General features: G+C 49.1%; 1 protein-coding gene across 1 annotated transcript in view; it reads left to right on the top strand.

Moving 5' to 3' along the window:
• NCF1 (neutrophil cytosolic factor 1) overlaps positions 1–13182 on the top strand; it is a 134296-nt gene that overhangs the window by 81369 nt on the left and 39745 nt on the right. The window contains exon 5 of the mRNA XM_085649798.1: positions 2179–2237. Coding sequence (XP_085505924.1) covers positions 2179–2237 — 59 coding nt within the window. The remainder of the gene's footprint in view (positions 1–2178; positions 2238–13182) is intronic.

Consider the following 13182-nt stretch of genomic DNA (forward strand, 5'->3'; position numbering starts at 1 on the left):
AACATGGCCATTGATCCCCCGATCCGACTGCCTCTCGGGAGGATCTTCTGTCGCAGCAGCAGGGGACGGTCCTCCACACGAACCTGTCCAGCCTCCACCTACTTGCGTGGAGATTGAGTGGCGGCAGTTGACGTCATTTGACTTGCCTCCTGAAATCTGTGATGTAATCTTGGCAGCCAGGCGTCCCTCCACTAAGACGGTATTCGCCTGCAGATTAAATAAGTTTGTGGCATGGTGCACGGCAAAGGCTGTGGATACCCTTTCTGCCCCTCTTTCTGAGGTTCTCTTGTCCCTCTTTCTTTGGCCCAGCAGGGCTCTGCACTGGGCACTCTTAAGGGCTACCTCTTGGCCATTTCAGCCTTTCTTAGGCTTCCTGACCAGCCTTCTCTTTTCAAGTCCCCTGTTGTAAATAGATTTCTTAAGGGCATTACTCATCTATTTCCTCCTGTTCCCTTTGTAATGCCTCAGTAGGACTTGAGCTTGGTGCTAACCTATCTTATGTGCGCTCCCTTTGAGCTGCTACATAACTGTCCTCTCAGACTCTGAACTCTCAAAACTGCTTTTCTGATGGCCATCACCTCTGCGGGCAGGGTGAGTGAGCTACAAGCTCTGTCTCATCACCTTGCCCACCTTCTTTCTACCTCCGCATCCTTCAAAAGAGGAAGAGAGGCTCCACCGTCTGGATCCAAAACGTGCGCTCTCCTATTTGGATCGCACCAAACAACTCTGGGTGGACGACCAACTCTTTGTTGGTTACGTGGGCGCTAAGAAAGGTTGGGCTGTGCACAAACGGACCATCTCCAGGTGGGTCGTTCTGTGCATCAAAGCCTGTTCCTCTTTTGCTAAGAAGGAGCCTCCAGTGGGGCTTTGTGCCCATTCTACTAGGGCGACTGCACCTACTACTGCTTTGGGACGAGAGTCCCCTTAAATGACATCTGTCAGGCACGTCCATGGGCATCACTGCACACGTTTACGAGACACTACTGCCTGGACAGGCAAGGCAGAAGAGACGGCTTCTTCAGCTGTTCTGTTCTCCAGGACTTTCTGGTGTGATCTTGGTTCGCATGCTGACGCCAGTTCTGTACACGACTTTACGCACCAGGAACGCAGAGCCATGCAAGACACTGACCAATGGTGCACAAAACTAGGTCCCTGAAAGGATGTCCCTAACCCTAGAAATCAGTTCGCAGAACAGCGAGGATGGGTGGGGCGATAAGGAATCTATAACTCATCTATGTTTCTTACAGATATATCGTTACCGAAGGTAAGTAACTTGTTTATCTGAAAGAAACAGTTAGTTATTCTATGGTAAGGAATCTATAACTAACTGTTTCTTTCAGATAAACAAGTTACTTACCTTCGGTAACGATATATCTGTAAGAAACATAGATGAGTTATAGATTCCTTACCGCCCCACCCATCCTCGCTCTTCTGCGAACTGATTTCTAGGGTTAGGGACATCCTTTCAGGGACCTAGTTTTGTGCACCATTGGTCAGTGTCTTGCATGGCTCTGCGTTCCTGGTGCGTAAAGTCGTGTACAGAACTGGCGTCAGCATGCGAGGGCGGCGTCTAAGTAACTTCTGCGACGTCATCCCAGCGACGACGAACGTGGAGTCGACCGACGCCACCTACAGACGCCCAGGGGTACTGCTGACGAAAAACTTTCCGGATCCAGTCTGTTGCCTGGGGAATATTCTAAGGTAAAGGAATCTATAACTAGCCTATGTTTCTTACAGATATATCGTTACCAAAGGTAAGTAACTTGTTCAACATTAATAAAAAACGATATTTTTAACAACGATATTTTTGCAAACGATAATAAATACTTCGATATTTTTAAAATCGATATTACTTACCTTAAGTCGATATTCATGACCATGATATTCTTGCTGTCGATATTTCTGAACTACGAATTTAATGACTCAATATTTGTGCAACTTGATATTCTGTCTCTGCACCCCAACAATCCTCCATTTCACACAGTTGGTATCCTATGAGTAATCCGAGCTATTCCCAATGATTTGCATTCTTTATTGCGTGACTAAAGCAAGTTGATAAGTAAAACCTGAGACGATCACCGCTGCTTCTCCCATATGGTATTGATCTATCACTCATATATGCAAGGGTAGAAACAAATTGAATATTTACTAACGAGTATTGTTCTTTCTTCATTATAGAATTAGAAAACCTGAAACATTTTTGTTGCCAAAGGACAGCTCCAAGAAAACTGCAGCAGGTAAGTTCTGCACCTTGCCCCCAAGACTGAAGTATGTGCTTTAAAATACTCTAAATAAAAGAAAAAATAAGATAAGAACAAAAAAACATTGGCTAGTGGCAGCCGCAGCAGTATTTTATATAGTTGACGTCCTAAGGTGCATTCAAGATGTGGCTAGAAATGAGCTTGTGAAATAGAGATGAGAGCCAGCTGTGTGCTATTTCTGAGGGTCTGTCTGTATCTCATATTGTTGAGGGGATCTGCCCTGCCTTCATGGGCTGTTGGGAATATAGTGCTCATGAAAGGTGCTGGATTGAACACACAAAACTAATTTCCCACGCAGCCTCAACTTTGCTCTGAAGGGAGAGTGGGTCACTTCTAGGCCAGCGTGCCGACTCTGCTAAGTACTATGCCGTTAGGTGCAGCCGATGGAGTTTGAGTGAAGTGGGCATTGGACACCTTGCAGTTACAGTCAAATAAGCACCTAGTTCACATGGACAGTTGACGAGCTTCCAGATCCTAAAAATGTATCATTCGGGCATTCCTGGGGTGGATTTGATCAAGTGTGTAACCTGAAAGTGATACGATCTCTATAGCTGACCTAGTCTGAAGCAGGCTGAAGTATAGGGGATCAGTTTGATTTATAATTGAATGCTTCCCAGAGAGGGGGCGGTTAGGATCAAATTGTGTCCCTAGGGCATTTGGTGAGCAGGCCTCCAGTGTTTTAACTTATCAAATGTTCTGTACATTTTTAGGCAATCTGAAAAGAAGCTTTCCAAATCTTGTGATTTATGGATATGCTCTGTTGCCCTCCAAAGTTTTTATTGGTGCAGAATGCAGCACACATAAAAATGAAGAAAACACAAGGAGAAATAAAGATATTTCTCCTTGATACGCCTCTCCTGGGAAGGCGATTCTTTTTGGTGGAGTCCCAGGTTTACAAGTCATTGTAAGTCTGGGAACATGTAAAAAACCATGGGAGTTAGGTGGGAACACCCACCGCTACACTCATGGAATGCCTCCCTTGCTCAGAGTGAGGCAACACAGTGATTTGCACAGAGTTCCCTTCAAAGCCATGGAAAGTGGCTTCATAAATCTGACTTAGAGGCATGCGTCACACGTGTATAACTTTGCATGGTGCAAATGTGACGCTAGCCTGTCATAAATTTGCCCAGTGATGTATAAGAAAAAAGTGGAAATGAGACCCTGGCGAGCCGAGAAATATGTTCATAAGGGAGTAAACAATACAAACTCATTTACCTTAATGTTGAACGCCCCAGCTGAAAAGCTGTTCGGTGGCAGATCAGTTGAAACTGTATTTGCTGAAGGTAAGCGAGCCCCCTCTCAAGTGCCATACTTAATGGGCCAAAATTGGGGCTCCGAAAGGCACGATAGAGGCAGCGCCAAAGCAAGGAAAAAGATGCAGCCAGGTGAGCAATGTCAACGCGAGGATTGTGTCCGGGTCACCCGGCTATAGAATGCGCACTGATAACCAGATGCTTACTTGGATGCAAAAATAGGGCAAAGGAAGAATATATTTGTTACCCACACCCACCGTACCGATGTTGGTGAGTTTTTAAATATTTTTCTGATTGTTATAAATAAATAACCATTTAGATGAAAATATTGCTTATTGTATACGTCAGCGGCATGAATCGACTGATCACTAGTCTAATGGGCAGGATATAACATGGCTTAGTCGATCCCTTTCTTGACACCCCAGGCTTCAGTGGCTTTCCCTCAAAGAAGACTGGCCCTTATGTATCACCACATTTCCACTCAGATACTGAGTAGGAAAAACGGTTGACACACAAGACCCAAAATCACTTACAGCTTCACTTGTAGAAGCATATCATAGTGCCCACATGTTGTCCATGTGGCAGGAAGGACAGAAACCAATGGAAGGGGGAAGTAAGGCTCTTGTCACAAACCTCAATGCTCCTGCTGCTGGCATTTACTCTCATATTCCTCGTGGGCCAATGTGTGGTGCAATATGGTTGGGCAACATGTCCTGTGCTGATGGGAAACGATTGGGATAAGCCTTCAACAGCTGTGAAATGCTGCCTTACCTAATGACCATGTGAAATGCTCCTCGGAGTGACTTCCATCTTCCTTCGTAGGAGCTGAGGCACACACGTGTTTCTGAGCAGGTACCTCATAAGAAAGACATGCATGAACACACACACACATGGCTGAAGCAAACTGTGGGCTCTGTTACCCTGATGCTTTACTAAGATATGCAACACAATTGTGCTTTTTATTTTTTAAATTATGGGATATATGAACGAAAAAGCAACAGAATCGAGCATGTATTTTTCCAGAAACATTTTAAAGGTTGACAAGAACTATGCATTATAGGAGCAAGATAAGAACTATGCATTATAGACGAGAACTATGCATTATAGGAGCAAGACGAGAACTATGCATTATAGACGAGAACTATGTATTATAGGAGCAAGACGAGAACTATGCATTATAGGAGCAAGACGAGAACTATGCATTATAGACTAGAACTATGCATTATAGGAGCAAGACGAGAACTATGCATTATAGACTAGAACTATGCATTATAGGAGCAAGACGAGAACTGTGCATTATAGGAGCAAGACGAGAACTATGCATTATAGGAGCAATAGTGCTTCACTGAATAACAGTGTCAATGGATTACTATTAGTGCTTCAAGAAAGCTTTTGATTGTGCAGTAAACTTGTGCATATACTTACAAATCGCACACGGAAATACACTGACATAAACAGTGAATGCACCCATAATTAAACTCAATTTTGCCATTATGGCATCATTGATTTCCACAGTAATCCAGATGAAAGTATCTGTGAATCAAGAAATGTCCTCACACAAGGGAGTAACCAGAAAAATAAAATACACCCCACTTTGACCCATGTATTGAAATGAATGCACGAGTAAAGTGAGCAATCCCAGTCCTTACTATGGAGTGTCAACTGGGGGGGAGGTGCGGGAGACGGGGGGTTGCAGAAAATGATTCAAAGTGATGAATATTATAGTATGATTTTAAATGAATTTTCCCCCAAACTACACATTTACTTGCATTGATCTATTTCTCTGATTCATCGTTTCCCTCTTTCTTTTTATGCTTAATTCCACCATCTTATTTTGTTTTATGTGTATTTCATTCTGTCTTTCAATCTTTCTTTCCTTTTGTCTATTCTCTCATTCCATCAGTCTTTTTTTCTAGCTTTCTATCCAACTTTATAGCTGTTTATTTCTATTTTCCTCTTGGCATTCCTTCACACATTCGTTGCATCTTTTCGTTTTGTATGCTTTCCATTATTTAATTTTTTTTTCTCTTATTTTCTTCAATCGCCCATCCTTCCATCTCACATTTCAGCTTTGTTATTTCAGTATATTTTCTGCTTTACCTCTGTCTCTCCTTTCATTTTTTTCTTTATTATTTCTTTGATCTTTCCTTTTCTTCTTTCCACTCCTCATTCTTTCTTTTCTTCCTTCCCTTTCTTCGTTTACACATGGTTTACTTATTTTCTGTGTTAATTTGTACCCTCTTTCCTCCATGCTTCCTTTTCCCTTCCATTCTGCTTGCTTTCCTTTGTGCTGTCTCACTTCATTGGCCCCTAACTATTTTTCCTTGTTATTTTAATAGTTTGTCTTTCTCGTTGGCACCGTTTTAGGCTGCTTTAAGGTTTTATTTTGGCCCCCAACCCAGACCTGTGTTATATAATAGTTTATTCTTGCTGAGTTTATTAGCTTTAACTTGTGACTTGGGATGACCTGCGAGACAAATATAGCTGCTAAGAAGAGCCATAAAACAAATGAATCTGCCTCAGGTGCACCCCCGCTTAAGCTGGTATAGCGGGTGGTTGACTACGCCCTTGTCCTCACAGGTGAGCATGAACTGCATAAATGCTCAGCACGGGGTACCGCAGTCTGCATGGAATTGCGCCATAAAAATGACAATCAATCTGCAGATACAGCATCAACCCAGTCCCCACCACTTCCCATCTCTTGGGTGCAAGGGTGGGTCAGGGCCATATTAACAGCATTATAGGCCCCCAGACAAAGCAGTGCACTGGGCCCTGCCTACACAACCACTCACAGGAATACAAATGTTTAATGGAAAATAGTGTTAAATTCTGGTCTGCATGGGGCCCCTATCCGTGTGTGTCCCCCGGGCATCTGCCCAGCTTGCCCATGCGTTAAGACGGCACTAGTCCTTGCTTCCAGGGATTAGACCACATGACGTGTTCACATCCGATGGCCAAAGGTGCTTGTTGTCGTCTGTCTGTAGAGCGTATGTTCAGCCCCAGGGTTTGGAGGTGCTGCTTTTCTGATTTCCCACCGTTGCATGCCAACCACCGAACACTTGGTTTAGTAGAGCAGAGATTCTGTCGTTGAGTTTCCATCTCACTGTGTGGACGGTTAAGCATGTGGCTGCATTGGTCTTAGTTAAGTGTTTATAGGTAAAATTGTGAAGTTTCCAGTTCCTCAAGGTCTGCAGGTCACCATATTTCCAGTCCTAGGTTTTCATTTGACAATTCAGCCGATCAGAAGAACACGCTTGAAAGTAGTGATTTGTAAAAGTAAAACTCAGGGCTGAAAATCTGCAGTAATATCTGGAACTCTTTTGTGCCAGGCAAAGCAGCAGGAGCGTCAATCAACCTTTGCATGCACAAAAGTTTTTGCTCTGAAGATATCACGCAACCCTTGTTAAAGTGTGCAAAGTGGACATTCTGTATGGGTGGGATCATCACATACCCTCTATGGATTTCTCGCAAAGCCAGACCTATTAAGTTGCAGGACTTCACTTTGCATGAAGTCCTAGCACCAAATGAAAGTAGGAGCAAAGGCAGGCAAAACCAAAATTGTGTAATTTAAGTGCAATTGTAATTTCCAAAATACTACACTTATTATGTGATTAGATATTTTCCCCATAGACACATAGATATTTGTTCTGAAGAGTGTCCTTTGAGTACACAGAGACGTTGCTTTCCTGCCTTTGTGATATTGTGCAACACATAGCATCGCACAAAATCAAATTTTTTGTGCAAGTACTACTGATGACATTATCAACATGAGACTCAACACAGCCGTGCAGTTTTTTAAATGTCCTTTCAAAACAATACAACACAATAGCCTCATGTTGGAATAGGTGGCTATAAATTCAAGTATGAGGCTCTTGGTTGGCAGAATCATGTCATCTTTCTTGGACTAAGTAACTCCATTGTAATTTCAAAAATTGATGGGCCTCTAGGAAAGTGCCCTTTTTGACATGGTCCCCTCCCCCCCCCCCCCCCCACACACACACACACACTCTCTTCCTGGTATATAGGTTTCGACTGAAAGTGCTCTTGGTTCCTGCTAACCAGGTCCCCAGTGCTAGATCTCTTTCTCAAACCTGTGCTATTGCCTTCCCTAATTGGCAATACTTTTAATGCCCTCTGTAAGTCCCTAGTAAATGGTACTCCTGGTACCTAGGGCCTGAGGTACTAAATAGGGTCCCCAAGGGCTGCAGCACAAATTGTGCCCCCCAAAGGACCCCTCACCATGGGCATGCAAACAGCCACTGCAGGATGCATGTCTTGGTGCAGACAAAAGTGAAAACACGGCATGACACACAGCTTGTGTACTCTGCCTGCCGACACTATATGAAGTATAAGTAAGTCACCCCTACAACAGGCCTTACTGCACTAAGGCAGGGTGCACTATACTACATGTGAGGGCATACCTGCATAAGCAGATATGCACCCGTACAGGTCAGTTCCATTACTGCCAGTACAAGTGATCAGTGAATCCATTTTCAAAGCATGTGCTGGACACTGGTGAAAGCAAGATCCCCAGCTGCATGAGGGCTTCATTGAAAATAGGGATGTTTGGTATCAGACATCTCGTATTAATTAACCCACACAGATGCCAGTGACGGATGTAGTAATACCTGAACCCAGAGGGCACTATTAGAGGTGCCCCCTGAAAACCTACCAGCTTCTGGTCTGCTGACTAGATTTTCCCAGTCTGCCACCAGAGAAAGGTTTATGACCCTGAGGGCCTTTGCTCTCCGGGGGTCATAAACCAAGCCTGCCCGGGCAGAGAGTGCTTGGCATCCCCGTCCACAGGATGACCTGCAGAATAGCATTCCAAGGCCGGGAAGCTTCAAAGAGGCCCACTGCCTTTGGCATGCGAAGCTGGCTTATCTCATAGGAAAGGAAACCATCCCCCTTTTATACAGAGCCCTTTGGCACCTGGACAGGCGGGAAAACGAGCTAGGCTAGACAGGAGTGTCCACCCTTAGATGAGCACAACCCCTGAACTGGGCTATCTGAAATGGATGTGACTTTTCAGAAGTGAGCATCTTGGTGATGGCAAAATCTGAAAGAGACACGTTAGTGATAGATTCCTTACCTTAGAATATCCCCAGGCGTCAGACTGGATCCAGAACGTTTTTGTAGCAGTACCCCTGTGCGTCAGTAGGTGGTGTCGTGCGGCTCCGCGTCCGTCGCTGGCGTCGTAAGCGCCGAGATGACGTCACAGAGACTACTTAGGTGCCACCCATGCGCGCTGACGTCAGTTCTTTCTTTTTCCGCATCAGCAAGCGCAGATCCAGATAGAGCACGTAACTTAGTCACTTTTTGACTGCTCTTTTGAGACTTTTGTCTCCCCTTTTTTCTCCTGGTGCACGTAGGGATGCCTGGATTTAAGTCTTGTGGGACCTGCCGTCGCAATATGTCGGTGGCGGACCCCCACGATGTTTGCCTCTACTGCCTGGAGACCGACCACGACTCCCGGTCCTGCTGGGACTGTCGGGCCTTGAGGGAGGCCTTGAGGGACCGGCGCCGGAAACTGCTTGATGTCCGGCACTCCTCCCAACGCCGCTCCAGGTCCAGGCACCGTTCCCGGGACCGCTCACGGGGCCGCAGTCGTCGCTCCTCGGGCTCCAAGTCTTTGCCCTCGGATTCCAGTAAGTGACGACATAAAAAGAAGTCAAAGAAGCGTGTTTGCTCTCCGACGTCCCCCCGTCTGTCCTCGGATGCGGACGAGGGAGACAGGGGTTCTGCCCCTGCGGCTCCTTTGGAGCCTGGGAGTCCCGCGGCCTACCCGCCTTACCCGGGTCCGTCGGCGACCCCCGAACAGGTGCAAGAATTTCTTACCACCATCGACCGCCTTTTTAGGCCTCAGGCTCCTACCAGAGCGCCTTTGGGCCCCACGGTCCCGTGTCCAGATCCTGTTGGGCTGTCGGAGCCGCCGGCGGATCCAGCTTCGGCGCCACAGGATCCTACGCCGTTGGCTCCGGCGCCATGAGGTCCGGCACTGGCGGCTCCGCAGTGGGTGCCGTTCGTTCCGCCCTTGCCCCGGTTCCAGGACCATTTTGTTCCTGCCTGGGATCCGCATTGGGAGACAGCGCTGGCCCGACCCCGGCCGGCGCCATTCACGGCGCTGTTTCCGACGCAGTTTGTCACTTCTCCGGCTCTACCGCCGCGGTCGGTTCCTCCTGCCACGGAGATGGAGGATGACTGGGAGGGGTCCGAGGATACTCTTGCCCATCAGTGTGACTCCAAGCAGGACTGGGTGGCTGATCTGCAGGACGCCAGCGACCTCGATGTCTCTTATGACCCGGGGTTTGCCTCTCCCCCGCCTACAATGGAGGAGGGCGCTTCCTACACGATGGTGCTCCGTTGGGCTGCTGAGGTCCTCAACCTCGATCTTCCTACGGTGTCCCTCGAAACTAACCTCCTCACTGAGGTGCTCCAGACGGCGTCTACTTCCTCGAAGCCACTGCTTCCCTTCAACGACGCCCTCACCGACGTCCTGTTGGGCACTTGGTCGTGGCCGGCCACAGGGGCCCCTGTGGATAAGAATGTCGCAAGGCGTCACCGCCCGGCGCCTGGTGACCCTGCGTTTCTGACCACTCATCCCACGCCTGAGAGTCTGTTCATCCAAGCCTCCATGTCGAAGAGTGCCTTTCCCACGGCTCCACCGGATAAGGACTCTAAGAAGCTTTAACAGTTCGGTAAGCGGTTGTTCTCTTCGGCCAGCTTGGGGCTGCGGTCGGTGAACACCGCCTGCTATTGGGCCGCTATTCCCACGCGGTGTGGTATACGCTTGCCCAGGTGTTCCCTCAGTGTCCTGAGGCGGTCCATGCTGTGCTTTCCTAGGCGGTTGCTGAGGGTAAGAATGCAGCTAAGTTCGCCATGCGGTGTGGTTTGGACACCGCTGACTCGTTGGGCAGGGCGATTTCTACGACTGTGGCGCTGCGTCGCCACGCCTGGTTGCGATCTACTGGGTTCTCACCCGATGTCCAGAGCTCGCTCATGGACATACCCTTTGATGGCACTCGCCTGTTTGGTGATAAGGCCGACAGTGCACTGGAGCGTTTTAAGGACTCGTGGGCCACGGCCAAGTCCTTGGGTCTTTCCACGAAGAGCCCAGCCCCTCCTCGTTTTCGTTCCTTTCGTGGCCAAGGCAGGGGAGCCCAGGCACGTTCCTTCAGCAATCCTGTGCAGAACCAGCCTCAGCGCGGATGCGGCTTCCGCAGGGGCGGCTCTGGGAATCAGCATGGGGGGTAGTCCACCTCCGCCCCGCTGCTTCTACCTCCAAACCGTCCTAATCTGAGCTTTGTGGAGCACCCCACGCCAGTGGGTGGTAGGATTCGCCATCACCTCCCCCACTGGCGCGCTATCACTTCGGACAAGTGGGTGTTGCAGATCATCCACAAGGGTTACTCCTTTCCCTTTCAGTCCACCACTCCAGCCATGCCACCTCGGTACCACCGCATGTCGGGGGATCACTTGGCGACTCTCCAGAAGGAGGGGGCCATCAAGTGCGTTCCTGGGCCATAAGTAGGGAGTGGTTGTTATTCCCACTACTTTCTGGTCCCCAGGAAGGATAAAGGGGGTCTGCGTCCCATCTTGGACCTCCGGAGCGTCAACCGCTTCCTCCGGAAGGAGAAGTTCAAAATGCTGACTCTGGCTCAGGTCTTGGCTGCCCTCGACCCTGGAGACTGGATGGTAGCGTTGGACTTGCAGGATGCATATTTTCACATCCCCATCCTGCCGGCCCACCGGCGTTACCTGCGGTTCACGGTATGCCAGGAGCATTTTCAGTTTGCCGTGCTCCCCTTCGGCCTTACCAGTGCCCCTCGGGTGTTCATGAAAGTGATGGCGGTGGTTGTAGCTTATCTGCGCAGGTCGGGGTGTCAGTCTTCCCCTACCTCGACGACTGCTTGTTGAAGGCGGGCTCGCCCCAGGCAGTCGTTCATCACCTTCAGACTACGGCCGACCTCCTGCATTTGCTGGGGTTCTCCATCAACGTGCCGAAGTCGCACCTGAGTCCCTCCCAGAAGCTCCCCTTCATCGGAGCGGTTTTGGATTCAACGCTGTTTCGGGTTTATCCTCCCGAGCAGCGAGTCCGGGATATTCAGGCTATCATTCCGATCTTTCGGCCTCTGTTCCGGGTTTCAGTCAGGATGACCCTCCGGCTCCTGGTCCTGATGGCCTCCTGCATCCTGCTGGTGACACATGACAGATGGCATATGTGGGCTCTGCAGTGGGACCCGAAGTTCCAGTGGGCGCAACATCAGGGCAACCTGTCCGATCATGTCAAGATCTCGGAGGGCACTGCCAGACAATTGCAGTGGTGGCTCACAAATCGCGATTGGGTCAATGGCAGATGCCTCTCCCTTCCCCAACTGGAGCACACAGTGGTGACAGATGCGTCCCGCCTGGGATGGGGAGGCCACTTGGGCGAGGCGGAGATCAGAGGCCTCTGGTCTCCGGCGGAGTCCCGGCTCCATATCAACCTTTTGGAGCTGCGGGCGATCCGAATTGCACTGAAGGCATTCTTTCCCTCAGTACGGGGAAGTGTGGTGCAGGTGTTTACGGACAACACCGCCGCCATGTGGTATTGCAACAAACAGGGCGGGGTGGGGTCCTGGACCCTATGTCAGGAGGCTCTGCGCCTCTGGACATGGCTGGAACATCAAGGCATTACCTTGGTGGTTCAACACCTGGCAGGTTCTCTGAACGCCAGGGCGGACGAACTCAGCCACCGGTGCTTGATGGATCACGAATGGTGTCTAAACTCAGACGTGGTGCGAGGTCTCTTTCGGCAGTGGGGAGAGCCTTGGTTAGATCTATTTGTCACCGACGAGAACGCGCAATGTCATCAGTTCTGCGCGTTGGAATTTCCAAGGTGGCACTCGCTAGGCGACGCTTTTCGTCGCGAGTGGAGTTGCGGTCTATTGTACGCCTTTCTGCCTATACCACTTCTGCCGAGAGTGCTGAAGAAGATTCCGCGCGACCGGTCCTAAGTCATCCTTGTGGCTCCGGCTTGGGCACTCAGATACTGGTATCCCGAGCTACTCAGCATGGCGATCGATCCCCCGATCCGACTGCCTCTTCGGGAGGATCTTCTGTCGCAGCAGCAGGGGACGTTCCTCCACCCGAACCTGTCCATGCATGGAGATTGAGCGGCAACAGTTGACAGCTTTCGATCTTCCTCCCGAAGTCTGTGATGTCATTCTGCCAGCCAGGCTTCCCTCCACTAAAACAGTATAGGCCTGCAGGTGGAACAAGTTTGTGGCATGGTGCACAGCGAAGGCTGTGGATCCCCTTTCTGCCCCTCTTTCTGAAGTTCTTCTGTTCCTTCTTTTTTTGGCCCAGCAGGGAAGTGCTCTGGCCACTATCAAAGGTTATCTTTCGGCCATCTACGCCTTTTTGAGGCTTCCAGATCAGCCTTCTCTTTTTAAGTCCCCGGTTGTTAACCGTTTTCTGAAAGGCATTACGCACACGTTTCCTCCCGTGCCATTCATTATGCCTCAATGGAACTTAAATCTCGTTTTGACCTATCTGATGTGCGCTCCTTTCGAGCCCCTTCATACCTGTCCTCTGCGTCTTCTTACTCTTAAGATGGCTTTCCTGGTCGCTATCACCTCTGCCAGGAGAGTGAGCGAGCTCCAGGCTCTTTCTTCAAAACCTCCTTT

The sequence above is a fragment of the Triturus cristatus genome, chromosome 3_2, assembly GCF_964204655.1.
Source record: "Triturus cristatus chromosome 3_2, aTriCri1.1, whole genome shotgun sequence".
Lineage (NCBI taxonomy): Eukaryota > Metazoa > Chordata > Amphibia > Caudata > Salamandridae > Triturus > Triturus cristatus.